General features: G+C 45.1%; 1 protein-coding gene across 1 annotated transcript in view; it reads left to right on the top strand.

The window, feature by feature from the left end:
• LOC130191762 (rap guanine nucleotide exchange factor 6-like) overlaps positions 1 to 20,235 on the top strand; it is a 61,456-nt gene that overhangs the window by 635 nt on the left and 40,586 nt on the right. The window contains exons 2-5 of the mRNA XM_056411453.1: positions 12,854 to 12,924; positions 14,698 to 14,754; positions 15,050 to 15,133; positions 18,129 to 18,198. Coding sequence (XP_056267428.1) covers positions 12,854 to 12,924; positions 14,698 to 14,754; positions 15,050 to 15,133; positions 18,129 to 18,198 — 282 coding nt within the window. The remainder of the gene's footprint in view (positions 1 to 12,853; positions 12,925 to 14,697; positions 14,755 to 15,049; positions 15,134 to 18,128; positions 18,199 to 20,235) is intronic.

Below are 20,235 nucleotides of genomic sequence, written 5' to 3'. Positions count from 1 at the left end.
CTCCGGGTTTTCCTTTAGCTGGAGCCGCTTCGCTTCACGTCCGCTGCCGCCAGGCTGAGTGTACAAGTGTGTACAAAGACACACTTTAATGCACACGGGTCACGCTTTTCACGACCAACGCGACATACGCGCGAGAGGACTCGGTGGGGCCCAAGCTGAGGCGCGGGGACCCAAACCGGGTCCGCGAGAGTCAGGTTTTGTGGTCCGTGACATGGTTTCTTTTTTTCTTTTTTTACTGCAATGCATTGTGGGCCTTATTACACACAACATAACATCAGGACGTAGTTTGAGTCAACTTGTAGCTCGAAGGAGGCAGTTACATTAAAATACCACCTCTCATCCCTCCTCTTCCTCTTCCTGTTGAAGCTCAGCTGTTGAAGACTCTTTCATTTTTGTTTCATTCTTGTATAGAAGTCTATGCTTCATGTCTTAAAGTTGCATTCTCTCTCCTGACCACCAGGGGGCGACTCCTGTGGTTGTATAGAAGTCTGCTTCGTCTTAAAGCTGCATTCTCTCTCCTGACCACCAGGGGGCGACTCCTGTGGTTGTATAGAAGTCTATGTTTCATGTCTTAAAGCTGCATTCTCTCTCCTGACAAGCAGGGGGCGACTCCTCTGGTTGTATAGAAGGCTATGCTTCATGTGTTAAAGCTGCATTCTCTCTCCTGACCACCAGGGGGTGACTCCTGTGGTTGTATAGAAGTCTATGCTTCATGTGTTAAAGCTGCATTCTCTCTCCTGACCACCAGGGGGTGACTCCTGTGGTTGTATAGAAGTCTGCTTCGTCTTAAAGCTGCATTCTCTCTCCTGACCACCAGGGGGCGACTCCTCTGGTTGTATAGAAGTCTATGCTTCATGTGTTAAAGCTGCATTCTCTCTCCTGACCACCAGGGGGTGACTCCTGTGGTTGTATAGAAGTCTATGCTTCATGTGTTAAAGCTGCATTCTCTCTCCTGACCACCAGGGGGTGACTCCTGTGGTTGTATAGAAGTCTGCTTCGTCTTAAAGCTGCATTCTCTCCTGACCACCAGGGGGCGACTCCTGTGGTTGTATAGAAGTCTATGTTTCATGTCTTAAAGCTGCATTCTCTCTCCTGACCAGCAGGGGGCGACTCCTCTGGTTGTATAGAAGTCTATGCTTCGTCTTAAAGCTGCATTCTCTCCTGACCACCAGGGGGCGACTCCTGTGGTTGTATAGAAGTCTATGTTTCATGTCTTAAAGCTGCATTCTCTCTCCTGACCAGCAGGGGGCGACTCCTCTGGTTGTATAGAAGTCTATGCTTCATGTGTTAAAGCTGCATTCTCTCTCCTGACCAGCAGGGGGCGACTCCTCTGGTTGTATAGAAGTCTATATCATGACTCTACTTCTCTCTTGATTTATTCCCTCATAAACATGTAAACATGAGTTTCAAGTTATAAACTTTATAATCTATGTAACAGATGTGTGCGTATGTGTGTGTATGTATGTGTGTGTGTGTTTTTATGCGTGTGTATGTGTGTGTGTGTATCTATATATGTGTGTGTGTTTTTTATGCTTGTGTGTGTTCAGATATTGAGTTATGTTCCTGTTTTCTGTTGGTGGTAAAAAGTTTCAAAGTCGTGTTTTTCGACTGTTTTTAGATTCCAGACGATTTCTCAGAACACGACTAGCGTGTCAGCGGCGACCACGACCACGACGATGCCGTGGTCGCCGTGAGAAACGAGTAATATTTAGTTCTAAATGAAACTCAAATGGAAACAACACAATCCTGGTTAGAAGTAGTTACAATGCCATGAATCATAAAAAAATACGTACTAACTATTTGACAACATGTTACATATATATAATCTATTTAATTATATTAAGATATATATTTCCATAAAAAATAAGAATTAGATATTTTTTATATTAATATATATGAATCTATTTATATTAATATTTTTTTATGTATTTAATATTAATAGATATTTATCTATTTTATATATATATTTTCTATTTATATTAATATATATTTATATTAATATATTGATATATATATGTATATTGTATTTATATTAACATGTATGAATCTATTTATATCAATATTTATATATTTACTTTACATATATGTATTTATATTGATATTTAAATATATTTATATATTGACTTATATTAATAGATATGACCAAAAAAAATGTTACATTTTTTGTCGTGCGATTTTAAGAAAGAAAACTCTAATTTTTTGTCTCGTGGAATCGCTCATCACAAAATATTCGCTCAATATGTAAACACCCGAAACCATCGTCATGGAAACGGTCTTTACGGCCACGATGTCATTGTGTCGTGTGCATGTTTCAAGATCATCATCATCGCAGAAATGTTGAATTCCTAAAAATAGAAACCACGTGACTATTCGTTTGTGCGCAAAACAAAAAACAGGGGTTTCCTAACCCTTTCCAAAAATCAAAGCGAGCCGACGTCCATGTTCACTCAGAGCGTCTGAGAACCCGTTGAGGCTGCAGACACTCGGGGGTTAAAAGTCGCTGCAGCTCCAGATTTAAAGGATTTAAAAACAAAAAGCAGCTTTCTGTCGTCTCCGGGTTCACGAGCTGCTCCTCGCGGTCGGGCCTCGTTGTTAAAATAGTTCAGCTGCACCTAAAACACACCTTCCAGAAGCTCCCCTAGTGGCCGGTAGCGGTAACGCGCCTCCTGGATCTCAGTTTGCTTTTCAGTCGCTTCAACGTTGAGAAATCTCGGTTTTCAGCACCCGATAATAAGTTTGTGTGCAAGTTTGAATATTTTTGGACACACACACACACACACACACACACACACACACACTCAGCAGGTTAACAGTAAACGTGGTTCTGTTGCGACTTGTTTCAGTCGGGGCGTCGCTGCTCTGCCTGGATTTCACCCTCCAGAACCAACACTACCACTTTAGTCCACAGGGGGCACCAGAACCAACGATACATAACTGACCAGATGAAATCCGGTCCAGTTTCAGTTCCCTGAGTTTCACGGCTCAACAGAACAGTCAGTGTTTTAGGAAACGGTCCTATTATGAATCGGATCCTGGATGATGTTAAACACACACACACACACACACACACACACGCACACAGGTGGGTTTAGAGACTCCTGAAATGAAAAAGGATACAGAGGTGTGTGTGTGTGTGTGTGTGTGTGTGTGTGTGTGTGTGTGTGTGTGTGTGTGTGTGTGTGTGTGTGTGTGTGTGTGTGTGTGTGTGTGTGTGTGTGTGTGTGTGTGTGTGTGTGTGTGTGTGTGTGTGTGTGTGTGTGTGTGTGTGTGTGTGTGTGTGTGTGTGTGTGACCCTAAAGGCTCTCCTTGTGGAGCCTCACGGGGCTGAAGGACAGATGCTTAGAAAAATATATTAAAAAACTCAAGTAAGTCAAATGTTGTAGCTCCAGATCAAGACTGTGACCCCGATTCACCACAGTAAATATATATATATTCATATATATATTAATTAATTTATATTCATTTATATATATTTAAATATATGTTTATTTATATCTGAATTCTGTGTTTACGACTTCTTGGTGAGACAGAAGCTCACAACAACAACAACAACAACAGGCCCTTGTTCCCCCGCTGGCTATTGTTTGTTGTGAACACGTCGGCCTCCCAACACAGCGCCCAGTGTTCCCAGTGTGTGTGTGTGCGTTCCTGTGTGTGTGTGGCTGCATTCCTCTCAGGCGTGAGCAGACGGATGTTTCGGCTCCGACCCGTTTGGGTTCTGAGAGGAGGCCTCGGGCCGCCGGGCTCCAGTCAAACGATGACGTTTGAGGTCCCTGAACGCATCGATATGGACCGAACGGTGACTTTGTGGCGATTTATAAAACAAAGAAATCATATAAACGTATCTAAGTATGTATAATAGACACTTTTATTTAATCACTCGTCAATGATTCACGCCGTGAGGGGGCGGGGCTAAAGGATAATAATTAAGGATCACAATATGTTCTTATTAAATTTCTCCAATATTGATTCTGCAACAATATTTACACAGAGATTTTTTACCGGACGTCTCACACCGTGACGCATTATTGACATGTGACCCCGCCCCCTTCTGGCCCCGCCCCCTTCTGGGCTGCACGCAGCAGCCGTGTCGGAACCTGTCGCCAGCGTTCTGTTATTGAAGACCGTTTTAATGACCTTGTGAAACGGGTCTTGAATGTGTGTCAGAAAGCAGCCGATACCTCTGTGTGTGTGTGTGTGTGTGTGTGCGTGTGTGTGTGTGTGTTTGACTGCACAGCTGCAAGAGAAAATCAGCAACGTTTATATTTTTTTGAAGCGGCCTCCAGGTGACTGCATGTTCCACCTGAATGACGTCATCACTTCTATCCGACCCAAACCTTTTTGTTGAGACCCGTTTTTAAATATCCGTTCTTTATCTGGCGCAAACCATTGTGGTGCATTCAGGGTCACGAACATCCTCCGGACCAGCAGCTGCTCAGCGACGCCTCTACAGCTGCATGCTCTCTCCTGACCACCAGGGGGCGACTCCTCTGGTTGTATAGAAGTCTATGCTTGACGTGTTTTTTTTAACTCGTCTTTTCTTTGATCTTTTATATCCTCTCTGAAGGATTATACGTTCTTTAAACTCCATCTCGTAATTTCATAATCAGAACCGGAGCTGATAGTAAAAAGTAAATAATAGTTTGTGAGACGACGACACCTCGGGGTGACGACGACACCTCGGGGTGTCTGGGTGTGAACCAGACGCTCGCTGTGAGATCTCGTCCCGCCCACATTCCTGACCACGCGGCGTGGACGAATGGCGCTCGGCTGTCAGCGGCCGCTCCACGTCGTGGTCGTTCAGTCTGAAGCGTCGTGTGTCACGAGTGAAGTGGAGCCACCTGAGGTCGAATGAGCACTTCCATAAATATATAGCTTTTATTTTCTGTTCTTTTCTAGATAATATATATACATATTATGTATACATTTATATATTATATTTATATTATGTACTATATAATATATATATATTATGTATACATTTATATATATTATATAATGTATATGTATATTATGTATACATTTATATATGTTGTATATTTTAAAATATATATATATATTTTATGTATATATTTTATAAATATATATATTTTAAATTGTATATATATACATTTTATATATTTTATATGTATCATTTATATTTATATATAAAATATATATTCATATTTTAATATTATGAGCATTTCACTTATCAAACCTTTTAACAACATTTTTGATGCAAAATATTCACGAGCATTTTGTGTTTAATCATCATCATCATCATCAGTGATTGAAGGCGCCAATTTAATTGTTACAGCATCTAGTTCTTGTAAAGGAGGATTGATTGATTTAGGGCAAGAAGATGTTTCTTTAATGACTCACTCTTTACTGACTCATCGTGGTTGATGTGACTCACGGTGACTTGCCCTCGCTTGTGTTTTCACTTATGTTGCTGCATGTGTACATGCTTATGCACATATATATATTCATACAAAATTAATATTTATACATACATTTATTTATATATATTTATAATTGTTCTCATTATATTTATATATATTTCTTTATATATATATACGTTTATTTATATATATATATTTATTTATATATGTTCATTTATTCGTTCATTTGTTTGCATTTCTTTCTATATATTTATATATATATATATTCATTTATTTATACATTTATTTATGTATACATTTATTTATATTTATTTATACATACAATTAGTTATATATATATATTATTTGTATTTATTTATACAGTTATATATCTGTTTATTTATTCATGTATATTTCTCTCTACATTTATTGATGTATATATTTCTTTATTTATGTTTACTTATTCGTAAATTGATCTGTATTTCTTGCTATGTATATTTATTTATATTCATTTATTTATAAATTTGTTCATATATACATTTATTTATTTAAATGTATTTATATTTATATTTGTATTCATTTATACAGTTCTACATATTTGTATTTATATTTCTTTATATATACTTTTCTTTGTATATATAGTTCCTTATTTATAAATGTTTATATATTTGTACCTTCTATTTGTATTTCTTTACATTCATTTATTTATTCATATATACATTTATTTATATACATCTACATGTATTTATAATTATGTATTGATATATTTAAACATATATAAATATATATGTTTTATGGTGTCAGTCTTCCCCTCCACTCGTCTCTCTGTCATCACTCGTTCACGACATTTGTTTGTCGTCGACTCCTCTGACGGGTTTTAAGGAATGTGGAGCGCTCACCTTCAGGAATGTGACAGACTGATGCTCCAAAGCTAGTGTGTGTGTGTGTGTGTGTGTATCTCTTAAAGGTACGCGACCCTTTATTGACGTCGTTTTAGTGTCTCATAATAAATATAAAATATGACTCTGTTCCTGTTCTTCATCGTAGCTCCGGGTTGTTTGACTCGACCTCCATGACCTCTGGAGTTCTGACACGGGACTCGACACTCGCTTCACGTTGGTGTCGCCGTGCACAGAAACATTTAAATACTTGTTCTATCCGTTTGTTTACAAAGACGTTTAACTTTAGTTTCTTTATAATGACGTCATACTAATAAAGCACCACGAGTAAAGATGAGTTTACAGTTGTGTGTGTGTGTGTGTGTGTTCCTTAGCGCCTGTGTGGCTGCTTTGGTTTGGCGGGCGGAGGGGAGGCAGCTGGCGCGGTGCGTTCAGGGACTCAGAGTTAATACAGAAGTCAGAGCCTCTCGTCTCTGCCTGAGTCAAAACGCTCTCGTCTATTCTGGGATGTCCGTCGTCTGTTTATTCATGTTCGGGGCGGCAGGGCCACATGTTATGACAGGCGTGAGCAGCCTGAGTCGAGTAGAGGCCTCTCTCTCTCTCTCTCTCTCTCTCTCTCTCTGCTCCTCTGTTTCCATGGCGGTCATCACTGGCCTTCTTTTATTAAATTGTATTTTTTTTTTCCTAAGCTCCGTTTTCCCGCACAGCAGCCGATTGGCCGGCGTCGTGTGTGTGTGTGTGCGCGCGTGTGTGTGTGTGTTTTGATTCTGCAGGATCACGCAAAGAAGACGAAAAAAAACCCCAACTATAAATAGTTTCTGGGCGAGCAGTTCGAGTTCCTCCGTTCCACAAACACAACGTCTCTGCCGAGTGAGCCGAGGAGGCGGAGCCTGTGAGTCGGAGCTCAGGGATGCCGGTCGTCACGGAGCTTCTCCCGAGTGGACGGCGTCCCGTCGGGGTCACGACCTCGTGGCTTCAGTTCCACGAGGCTTCAGCGACATTAGCGTGCGGCTGTGAGCCGGGGGTTCGATTCCCTCTGCTGCTTTTCATCTGCTCTCCAAACAACATTTAATGTTTTTAATCCAGAATAAATGTCATGAGCGCCATTAAAAAGCACTTCAGTCCCTCTCACGTGTCGCAGGTGTCACCACATCACACAGGGTTCTCTTAGCGGTGAATAATAAAATGAAAAGTACGCAATATATATATTTTAGAAGTCAAGTGCAAAATAAATTCTGATTATGCAAAAAAAATCTTTCTTTAAGGATTTACATTTTTTCTTTTCTTTTTCCGATGACATCGGGCGTCCTGATGTTTCGCTACACGACTCCTATGCTAGACGATGAATAATATAAAATAATAGTCCCGGTCCAGCTCTCTGTGGGGGGTCTCCAGCTCTGAGTCTCAGCGATGTGGGAAACGACCTGCTGAGCTGCAGCGGCTTGTTGCTGCATGAACACCACGAACACCTCAGCATGTACACGCACACACACACGCACACACACACACGCACACGCACACGCACACGCACACGCACACGCACACGCTTCCCGTCACCGGTCCAGTGCTCCAACGTGTTCTTGCCGGTGCGGAGCAGTCGCTAGGTAGATTAGCAGAATAAATCGAATTTACTGAGGGATGAGTCTGCTAGCAGGGGGCAGCAGCACTGCAGATACCCACGAGACACACACACACACACAACCATACACACACACACACACAACCATACACACACACAACCATACACACACACACAACCATACACACACACACACACAACCACACACACACACACACACACACATACACACACACACAACCATACACACACACAACCATACAGACACACAACCATACACACACACACAACCATACACACACACACACACACACACACACAACCATACACACACACACAACCATACACACACACACACAACCATACAGACACACAACCATACACACACACACACACAACCATACACACACAACCATACACACACACACACACACACAACCATACACACACAACCATACACACACACAACCATACACACACAACCATACACACACACAACCATACACACACACAACCATACACACACACAACCATACAGACACACAACCATACACACACACAACCATACACACACAACCACACACACACACACACACACACAACCATACACACACACACAACCACAGGGTTCTTCCTGCATAGAGAACATTTGGGCGCGCGCCTAAGCCGTTTTCCCGAGCGCCTATGACAAAAAAAAGTCAGTGATGAAAAAAAAAAATGAAAAAAACCAGTGTTCATCACGTGCACGTCAGCGAATATGTTCTCAATCGTATGTTTCAAGTCGGCTACAGCCGAACCCTCGTTCTGTTTGGATCAATAGTGATCGAGTTAATAAGCGTGTGCTAGTGAGAATGTGCGCGGATGTGTCGGCGCGTATCACGGCAGAGCGATGCGCGTTATGGGAGCGGCGGCGCTGGGCTCAGCCCAGAGGAGTGAAGCAGAGGAGGAAGCAGAGGAGTGAAGCAGCGGAGTGAAGCAGCGGAGTGAAGCAGAGGAGTGAAGCAGCGGAGTGAAGCAGAGGAGTGAAGCAGAGGAGGAAGCAGCGGAGTGAAGCAGAGGAGGAAGCAGAGGAGTGAAGCAGCGGAGTGAAGCAGAGGAGGAAGCAGAGGAGTGAAGCAGAGGAGTGAAGCAGCGGAGTGAAGCAGAGGAGTGAAGCAGAGGAGGAAGCAGAGGAGTGAAGCAGAGGAGGAAGCAGAGGAGTGAAGCAGAGGAGTGAAGCAGCGGAGTGAAGCAGAGGAGGAAGCAGAGGAGTGAAGCAGAGGAGTGAAGCAGCAACATGTGTAGACATAGAAACACTCTCAGACAGCAGCTTGATGTTACTGCGCCTGCTGCCAGCCTGACTCCGCTGCTTTGGGTGAATGACGTCACGTGCGACCTGGAGGTGTTAACCACTTGTGTGCCAAATCTTTTATTTTTATTTTGTTTAATTAACATTCGGGGCTAATTAAAAAACATCCGGGGCTTTAGCCTAGGGACGCCACTGGCTCACGGTAAACGCATTCGATCGGGAGCGCGCGAGGGTTTTGATAAAGTTAGTGGAAGGATTTATGTGAAACAACATCCGTTTTTCAAAATAAGATGTCGACAAATCATACACGAACATATACAAGTAAACAATGAACTGATTTTGTATCTTTAGAGATCGTTTCTGAGATTTAGCTTAAATTATGCTACATTAAAACATTTTTACTGGACCAAGGAAGAGTTGATAAAAATAAGTCAGACTTTTGTATGTTAAAATAAGTCCTGTAAATGGATTTCCCCAAGAGTTCCAGGAAATGAATGATGCAGATGTGTTCCATACATATCTGAAATCCCCTACAATAGCAATCAAACAATTTTAATGTATCAATTAGGAAATTTTTCAAAGTAAAAGTCCTAAATGTTTAAAGAAATCTTTAATTTCTTTCATGTTTGAGGTGCTTTATATATGTATTTCCTCATAGTCCTCATGGCAATAATGCTACACAATAAATAGAATGCTTCAATCAACACCGTGATCGGTATTATCGGATCGGCAGATACTGATTTCAGTGATCAGTGATCGGCACCCAAAAACCTGATCGGTGCATCTCTAATTGTCAATCTATTAGCCGATCTATTTTAGCAAAATGATTTCCTCAAGCATTGCTTCCATTATTTCTGGGGAAAAAAAAAAAAATAATACATAGATGCTTGCTAATTCCGGTGATATAGGAATAGAGACCGTGGGGAGCACCGAAGACCCATTTTGACCCAGGAAAAACCCTGAACCATACACACACACAACCACACACACACACACACACACACAACCATACACACACACAACCATACACACACAACCATACACACACACACACAACCATACACACACACACAACCATACACACACACACACACACACACAACCATACACACACACACACACACACACACACACACACAACCATACACACACAACCATACACACACACAACCATACACACACACACGAACACACACACAACCATACACACACAACCATACACACACACAACCATACACACACGCACCACACAACCATACACACACACAACCATACACACACACACACAACCATACACCCACACACGCACACACACAACCATACACACACACACACACACAACCATACACACACACACACACAACCATACACACACACACACAACCATACACACACACACACACAACCACACACACACACACACACACAACCATACACACACACACACAACCATACACACACACACACAATCATACACACACACACAACCATACACACACACACAACCACACACGCACACACAACCATACACACACACACACACACACAACCAGGGTTTTTCCTGGGTCAAAATGGGTCTTCGGTGCTCCCAACAACAAAAATCATTTTGCTAAAATAGATAGGCAATAGATTGACAATTAGAGATGCACCGATAAGGTTTTTTGGTGCCGATCACCGATAATACCGATCACCGATCACTGGAATCAGTATCTGCCGATCCGATAATACCGATCACCGATCACGGTGTCGATTGAAGCATCTATTTATTGTGTAGCATTATTGCCTAGGACTATGAGGAAATACATATATAAAGCACTTCAAACATTAAAGAAATTACCGATTTCTTTAAACATTTAGGACTTTTACTTTGAAAAATGTCCTAATTGATACATTAAAATTGTTTGATTGCTATTGTAGAGGATTTCAGATATGTATGGAACACATCTGCATTATTCATTTCCTGGAACTCTTGGGGAAATCTATAGACAGGACTTTTCTTAACATACAAAAGTCTGACTTATTTTTATAAACTCTTCCTTGGTACAGTAAAAATGTTTTAATGTTAGCATAATTTAAGCTAAATCTCAAACGATCTCTAAAGACACAAAATCAGTTCATAGTTTACTTTTATATGTTCGTGTATGATTTGTCGACATCTTATTTTGAAAAACGGATGTTATTTCACGTGGTTCTTTCCGCTAACTTTGCAAAACCGGATGTTGTCACGTAAATCCTTCCGCTAACTCTATCAAAACCCTCTCACTCCCGATGGAATGTGTTTAGCGTGAGCATCTCTAGGGGCTCAGAGCCGCAGACATGTGAGAGTCGGCTGAGTCGACCCAGAGATTCAACTCGGGGGACGGGGAGCCGCTCGGTGGTGAGGATCCCCTCTGACCTCTGACCTCTCACTTGCCTCGCCGGGCGCATCGTCTCCGTTGCGCCGCGATTGAAACGTCTGATAGTTCTCGCAGATGTTACGTCATCTGATCGGCCGTTTAGATCGGCTGTTTTGAGAACGCCGATCAAAACCGATAATGGGAATATCGGCCGATATGGATCGGCGCTGATCAGATCGGTGCATCCCTATATAGTCCAGGTGTGTTGGTGCAGGTCGGGCTGTTGAGTGACCAGCAGCCGGCCGCTCTGTCCATTGACCTCACAGTATTGATCAGACAAGAAGACACGCTTATCAACTCCATGACTATTGATCCAAACAGAACGAGGGTTTGGCTGTACTATTGAGAACATATTCGCTGACATGATGAACACAGTTTTTTTTCTTGGTTTTTTTTCCATCGCGGACTTTTTTTGCCTTTGGCGCTCGGGAAAACGGCTTAGGCCCGCGCCCACATGTTCTCTATGCAGGAAGAACCCTGCACACAACCACACACACACACACACACAACCACACACACACACACACAACCACACACACACACACACAACCATACACACACACACAACCATACACATACACACACACGCACATGTGTGTGTGTATGTGTGTGTGTGTGTGTGTCCACCTGTTTAAAGCCTCAGTAGCTTTTTTGTTTGATTCTACCTATGCTTACATGAAGCTGTTCACATACACACACACACACACAACCATACACATACCCACACACGGACACACACACAGATACACACTCACTCACACACACACGCCCTGGTGTTGTGACAGCTGGCCCCGGTGGACGTGTTATCTAGTCTCGCTGTGTTGTGAGAGGCTCCGCCCACCCGACGGCGGCGGCTCCCGTCGAAGAGACGTGATTCCAGTGGCGCCCGCTGAGCCACGCCCTCGAACCAACGGGCCAATCACACGGAGGCGATGGAGCCTGAACGTGTGTTGTTGCCTTCGCATTGAAAATGTGGAAGGTTATGTTTTGATCGCCGTGTATTTATTTATTTGTTTGTATGCGTGTTATTCGCAGAACAAAAAAAGTTTAAAACCGAATCACATGAAATTTGGTGGGATGATTGGTTATTATCCGGGGACCATTTGATTAGATTTTGGGATCAATCGGGTCAAAGGTCAAGGTCATGGATAGGTCAAAATCTTCTTTTTACCATAGCACGGTCAATTTGTATCCAATTGGCAACTAATGTCAAAATGTTGATAAGTCAACGGCCATCAGTGACATGTGAGGGATGCGCTCCACCGAGGGCCCGTTCTAGTTGTTGTTGTTGTTGTTGTTCCTCGTGGTCATTAACCCTTCTGTGCTTGCAGGACCTGCACACCATCTACTGCCACCTCTACCACATGGACGTGCTCTCTCACCTCAGGGAACACCAGCTCAGGTGAGTCAACAACAACAACAACAACAATCTGTCTGATTCTTTAGCAGTTTGGGTTTTCCTGCTTATCGAATGACGTCACAGCCTCATATATGATCGGCCTCGAGAACTTGACCCTGAACAGGAGAACCTGGCCCTGAACAGGAGAACCTGGCCCTGAACAGGAGAACCTGGCCCTGAACAGGAGAACCTGACCCTGAACAGGAGAACCTGAACAGGAGAACCTGGCCCTGAACAGGAGAACCTGGCCCTGAACAGGAGAACCTAACCCTGAACAGGAGAACCTGAACAGGAGAACCTGACCCTGAACAGGAGAACCTGGCCCTGAACAGGAGAACCTGACCCTGATCAGGAGAACCTGACCCTGAACAGGAGAACCTGACCCTGAACAGGAGAACCTGACCCTGATCAGGAGAACCTAACCCTGAACAGGAGAACCTAACCCTGAACAGGAGAACCTGGCCCTGATCAGGAGAACCTAACCCTGAACAGGAGAACCTGAACAGGAGAATCTGGCCCTGATGAGGAGAACCTGGCCCTGATCAGGAGAACCTGACCCTGAACAGGAGAACCTAACCCTGAACAGGAGAAGCTGACCCTGAACAGGAGAAGCTGACCCTGAACAGGAGAAGCTGACCCTGAACAGGAGAACCTAACCCTGAACAGGAGAACATGGCCCTGATCAGGAGAACCTGACCCAGAACAGGAGAAGCTGACCCTGAACAGGAGAACCTTACCCTGAACAGGAGAACCTTACCCTGAACAGGAGAACCTGGCCCTGATCAGGAGAACCTGGCCCTGAACAGGAGAAGCTGACCCTGAACAGGAGAACCTGACCCTGATCAGGAGAACCTGACCCTGATCAGGAGAACCTGAACAGGAGAACCTGGCCCTGATGAGGAGAACCTGGCCCTGATCAGGAGAACCTGACCCTGAACAGGAGAACCTAACCCTGAACAGGAGAAGCTGACCCTGATCAGGAGAACCTGACCCTGATCAGGAGAACCTGACCCTGAACAGGAGAACCTGACCCTGATCAGGAGAACCTGACCCTGATCAGGAGAACCTGACCCTGAACAGGAGAACCTGACCCTGATCAGGAGAACCTGAACAGGAGAAGCTGACCCTGAACAGGAGAACCTGACCCTGATCAGGAGAACCTGACCCTGAACAGGAGAACCTGACCCTGATCAGGAGAACCTGACCCTGATCAGGAGAACCTGAACAGGAGAAGCTGACCCTGAACAGGAGAACCTAACCCTGAACAGGAGAACCTAACCCTGATCAGGAGAACCTGACCCTGAACAGGAGAACCTGGCCCTGAACAGGAGAACCTGGCCCTGATCAGGAGAACCTGATCAGGAGAAGCTGGCCCTGATCAGGAGAACCTGGCCCTGATCAGGAGAACCTGACCCTGAACAGGAGAACCTGGCCCTGATCAGGAGAACCTGAACAGGAGAACCTGACCCTGATCAGGAGAACCTGAACAGAAGAACCTGGCCCTGATCAGGAGAACCTAACCCTGATCAGGAGAACCTGGCCCTGATCAGGAGAACCTGGCCCTGAACAGGAGAACCTGACCCCAGGTCGGCTCTTTCAGCTTCGGCATCCAGAAGAACCGCAGGAGGCCGCATGAGTTCACGCGAGAGTTCACGTTGGAGTTCAGGTTCACGTGAGAATTTACGTTGGAGTTGACGTAAGCTGCCCCCTCCCCCCCCCCCAGTGGACCGGCCCGTGGGGGTGAACACATGATCGACTGCCCTCTCTGCTCCTCAGGTCCATGTGCAGCTCGGCCCGGTACGAGCGACACGAGGCCAACCACATCCTGTTCTAGTGAGTACACGATGCCTTCAGGCTCCAGGGGACACCGTAAACCCCAGTTGTGGTGAATCTAACGCACCTTTAGCTCTTTAGCTCCTATTTAAAAAAACTTTAAACCCTTGAGGAGCTCATCATATGTCACGGAGTGGATCAATGATGTGTTAAAAAAACCCACTCACACACACACTGCTGCAGTAAGATGAGGTGTTCTAAGGGGACACTACCACCGGAGTCCACCGGGGGCGCCAGAACAATGGCCGCCCCCTGTTCCTGTAACTTCTCTAACCGGCTGGTTGTTCTCCCTCAGCCCCGACAGCGTCGCCACCTGCTGGTTCATCCTGCTCTCTGGCTCCGTCTTCGTCAAGGAGCACATGTACCTGGCCAGGTGCTGGTACGTCTCACACACACACACACACACACACACACACACACACACACACACACACAGAGGAGTGTGGAGGTTCTGTTAGCTGCGTTCCTCAGACCTGAGCCTTCATGTTCTGGAGCTTCTGAAGATAAATTATTCAGAAGCTCATTGGGCTTCTGATGCTTCATGTGTTGAAGCTGCATTCTCTCTCCTGACCACCAGGGGGCAACTCCTCTGGTTGTATAGAAGTCTCTGCTTCACGTGTTGAAGCTGCATTCTCTCTCCTGACCACCAGGGGGCGACTCCTCCGGTTGTATAGAAGTATATGCTTCACGTGTTGAAGCTGCATTCTCTCTGCTGACCACCAGGGGGCGACTCCTCCGGTTGTATAGAAGTCTATGCTTCATGTGTTGAAGCTGCATTTTCTCTCCTGACCACCAGGGGGCGACTCCTCTGCTTCCTCTTTTACCTAAAGTGCTTCTTTCTCTCTCGATGCCATAACATATTGAAGTGATGATCCCGTAGGGGGGGGGGGGGGTAATGGCTTCCTGCGTCCGGGTTCACCTGCAGACACTGTGAACAAAGAAGTCTGATATTAGTGAATAATTCAGTTTCCTGTAGAAACCCTGACGTCGTCCTTTCAGGGTAACCGCCTGCAGACTCAGCCGGGTCGCCTGGTTTCTGGGTATCTGAGTCGAAACAAGTTTTTTGTGGACGTCAGTTGAAAGAAAATCGTCGCGATGCACCGACGCTTTGATTTCCTTCGCCCGTTTCCACGGAAACGAGTTTGTCTGAACAACAGCGGCGCGGCGATTAAAAAAAGAAGAAGAAACGGAGAGAGGACTTTCATCTTGGTTCCCGTCATCAGAACACTGAGGCTTTCATCTGAGGGTTGGAGAGCAGGGAGAAGGGCAACGATGTCTACCACCTCCGAGACCCGCTCCCACTAGCCCCTCCTTCTTTCTTAAAGGTGTAGGACGCTCTGTTATTATTGCCCCGTTCAACCTGCGGAAGAAACCATTTTTATCACTTTATTAAATAGCAGAGTTTGTACTTCTTAATTGAATCATTACCCTTTATAATAATGTTTTATTATATTATTGTGCAATAGGCCATCGCACGACTGGACATACAGGCACATAGGATGAATCCATGAAAGTGAATGTAGACGGAGAGGAGGGGTCATCAGAACGAGCTTCAAAGGGGAGGAAACATGTACAAATGGCATCGGAGGGAACATGAAGGCAACACACGGAGGGGGGTAGAAAAAAGGTTAGGAGGCAAGTGGAGGGGACGAGGAAGGAGGAAGGAGGAAGGAGGAAGGAGGAGCCCCGACTGAAGTGTGAGAACCAGAGAGGAAAAGTTGGCCTCCGCTCGGCACGCTTCCTTAATTAAAACCAGCCGCCAGACACACACACACACACACACATACACGCACACACACACACACTCACACACACACTCACACACACACACTCTCACACACACACACACACACACACACACACACACACACACACACACACACACACACACACGCTCACACACACACACTCTCACACACTCACACACACACACACTCACTTACACACACTTATAAACATTTGCAAATATAATTAAAGTGAAAAATACTTTAAAAGTGGGAAGGAAAGGAAATGCATCGTTTCCAATCATCTCGGTTAAATTAGTTTAGGATTCTACCCACAATGCTTTGCGTCTGACTGGTTGTAAGGAGTAAGAGGCAGAAAGAGGAAAGATTGCCATTAAAGTGTTTTGACACAACCCTCTCCACGCTGTGGTTGTGACACGACGACACTCAACACTCTCCTGCCAGCTGTTGTATATCTCTGAGCTTTTATTGTGAAAGGTGAGAGCAGGAAAGGATTGGATCTGCTTTTGTCGAATTTGAAAAGAGTAAGAACGTGTTTAAGCGACTTCGTTGGTCCTGCGGCGCCTCAGCGCCTCTTTTCATAAGACCGATCGGTCGATCGGTTGATATCTTTATGAATCCGTCGTTTGCTGCTTTTATTTTGCAGGGTAACGTTCAGAATGAGTCTCCCGGTCACAGTCTGAGCCGCCGGCGGCCGGACGAGCGTCTCTAGAGTCAGAGCCGCCGCCTGTCGCTCGGGACGGAACCGCGTTCACGAGAAAAAAAAACAAGGAAATAAGTTTACGAGCGAGAAAATACATCCGTGGAGCTCTGGGCCCGCAGCCCGGCACTCCGTCAGCTGCTCTCCTCCTTCAGCTGCTCCCCTCCGTCAGCTGCTCTCCTCCTTCAGCTGCTCTCCTCCTTCAGCTGCTCCCCTCCGTCAGCTGCTCTCCTCCGTCAGCTGCTCAGCTGCTCTCCTCCGTCAGCTGCTCTCCTCCTTCAGCTGCTCTCCTCCTTCAGCTGCTCTCCTCCGTCAGCTGCTCTCCTCCTTCAGCTGCTCTCCTCCGTCAGCTGCTCTCCTCCGTCAGCTGCTCCCCTCCTTCAGCTGCTCTCCTCCGTCAGCTGCTCTCCTCCGTCAGCTGCTCTCCTCCTTCAGCTGCTCTCCTCCGTCAGAGGATCGGCTGCAGCAAGGCCTGCGTGAGGCCGTGGACACAGGCCGCCATTGTGCATGAAGAAAAGCTGCATTCTCTCTCCCGACCACGAGGGGGCGACTCCTCTGGTTGTATAGAAGTCTCTGCTTCATGTGTTGAAGATGCATTCTCTCTCCCGACCACGAGGGGGCGACTCCTCTGGTTGTATAGAAGTCTCTGCTTCATGTGTTGAAGATGCATTCTCTCTCCAGACCACGAGGGGGCGACTCCTCTGGTTGTATAGAAGTCTCTGCTTCATGTGTTGAAGATGCATTCTCTCTCCCGACCACGAGGGGGCGACTCCTCTGGTTGTATAGAAGTCAATGCTTCATGTGTTAAAGCTGCATTCTCTCTCCTGACCACCAGGGGGCGACTCCTCTGGTTGTATAGAAGTCTATGCTTCTGACCACCAGGTTTTGTTGTTTTCTGCTTTAACGTTTATTTCTTTGTGTCCTCACAGTTTCGGGAAGCAGCTGGAGGGCCGGCGGGGCTGTGAATGCATCACTTTGGAGCCGTCAGAAATGATTGTGGTGAGTTGACCCCCCCCACACACACACACACTCCCCCTTTTATCTCTCACTTAAGCCCCTCCCCTTTTCATGCTCCTACATCTCCCCTCTGTCCTTTGATATTACTCTCTTTTTTTACCCTTTATTTGATGTCTGTATCACGTTTCTTTTTATCTTGTTCATGCCCCCCCCCTCCCCCTTCTTTCAAGCCTAGAGGCACTAATGAAATTACATGTATATTATACATTATGAAAAATCCTAAAAACACACACACACACACACACATACCAGCTGCTACGAAGAGTGTTGCATTAGTCAACGTGGTTTTCATACTGGGAGTACTGGGAACACTTTAACGTGACAGATTATATATAAAAGTACATTTATCATGATCCATGAGCACGGTTAACACAGAACAATAGATGAAACAATAGAACCCAACACACACAATAAAAAACAAACAAAGAAAAAAATGTATACATACATTTATACATAATACATATACAGAGAATGAATAAAATAAATAAATACAAATATAATAAATTAAATGAAAAAATTAAATTTTTGTTTTTGTTTTTAAATAGATATCTATAAAGTAATATAAATAAATACATATATATAAATAAATACATATATATATATATATATATATACATACACACAAAATAAATAAAAAATAATAATAATTATTAATGCAGGAAAAAACTGATTCACATCAATATTATACATATTATTATTCTATACATATATATTTCATAATTGATTAAAAATAGATCGGATCTCCTCCTCCTGCTGGTCTCCGTGTCCGGGGACCAGACTCCAGGAGCAACACTGGTGTCATGGCGGAGGGAAGATGACCCGGGTCGGACGTCTCACAGGAAGTCCTCACCTGGGACCGAGGAGGTTGCTCAACAACGATGAAACCTCGCCGTCCTCCTGCAGACCGTCGGCCCGTCCACTGTGAACTGAGGCAGGAGTGCTTACTCATCACTTTTAGTGAAGTCACAGTCTTCCCCCCCCGTCGTTTGTGGGCGCTGGAGGCGCTTCTTCACTCAGGAGACTCCACAGGAAGAGACGACGTTCACACTCACCGGCTCAGTTTAAAATCAGAACCACGTGTCGTTGGTTGATGTAACTGTGGCTTCTTTAACTGGGGGGGGGGGGGGGCTGGTGCTGGGTCAGCTGGGTCAGCTGGCCGGGCCTCGGGACAACAGGAGCTGCTCACATGTCGCCTTCAGGCCTCCAGCATTTCTGTCTGAGGAGCAGGAAATGAGATTATGTACAGCCCGTTGTTGTTGTTGTTGATATCCGAGCACATCCTCGTCTCCGTGCTGCAGCAGGACCGGCTGGGTCTGTGGCCAGAGTGCACTGAAGCGACAGAACCAGAACCACACAGGTGTTCACAAGGAAAATACCTTTTTCTTGTGGTGCACAACAGTCAAAATATATATATATTTATATGTACATATATTTATTTATTTATATATATTTTGACTGTCTCACAAAGGCCAGACGTCTCCGTGGCAACGCTGAAAAGATGAGGCGCTTTAGAGGAAGTGGGCGTGGCCACCATTGTTATGAAGTCTTCTATACAACCAGAGGAGTCGCCCCCTGGTGGTCAGGAGAGAGAATGCAGCTTCAACACATGAAGCAGAGACTTCTATACAACCAGAGGAGTCGCCCCCTGGTGGTCAGGAGAGAGAATGGAGCTTCAACACATGAAGCATAGACTTCTATACAACCAGAGGAGTCGCCCCCTGGTGGTCAGGAGAGAGAATGCAGCTTCAACACATGAAGCATAGACTTCTATACAACCAGAGGAGTCACCCCTTGGTGGTCAGGAGAGAGAATGCAGCATCAACACATGAAGCAGAGACTTCTATACAACCAGAGGAGGTTCAACAACAGTCCGAGGGAGAAGACGTGAAGTCAGGCGGGTGATGAAGATCACGGCTGAGCTGCATTGTGGGTAATGTAGGCGTGTTCTGTAAAAGTGCAAAGACAAAGTTTTACTGAACGGGGAGGGAGAGGAAATATATCAACAAGAAAACTCTTCTT

This window comes from Pseudoliparis swirei, chromosome 3, assembly GCF_029220125.1.
Source record: "Pseudoliparis swirei isolate HS2019 ecotype Mariana Trench chromosome 3, NWPU_hadal_v1, whole genome shotgun sequence".
Classification (NCBI taxonomy): Eukaryota; Metazoa; Chordata; class Actinopteri; order Perciformes; family Liparidae; genus Pseudoliparis; species Pseudoliparis swirei.
The sequence above is the reverse complement of the archived record's forward strand: the minus strand, read 5'-3'. Positions and strand labels throughout refer to the sequence as shown.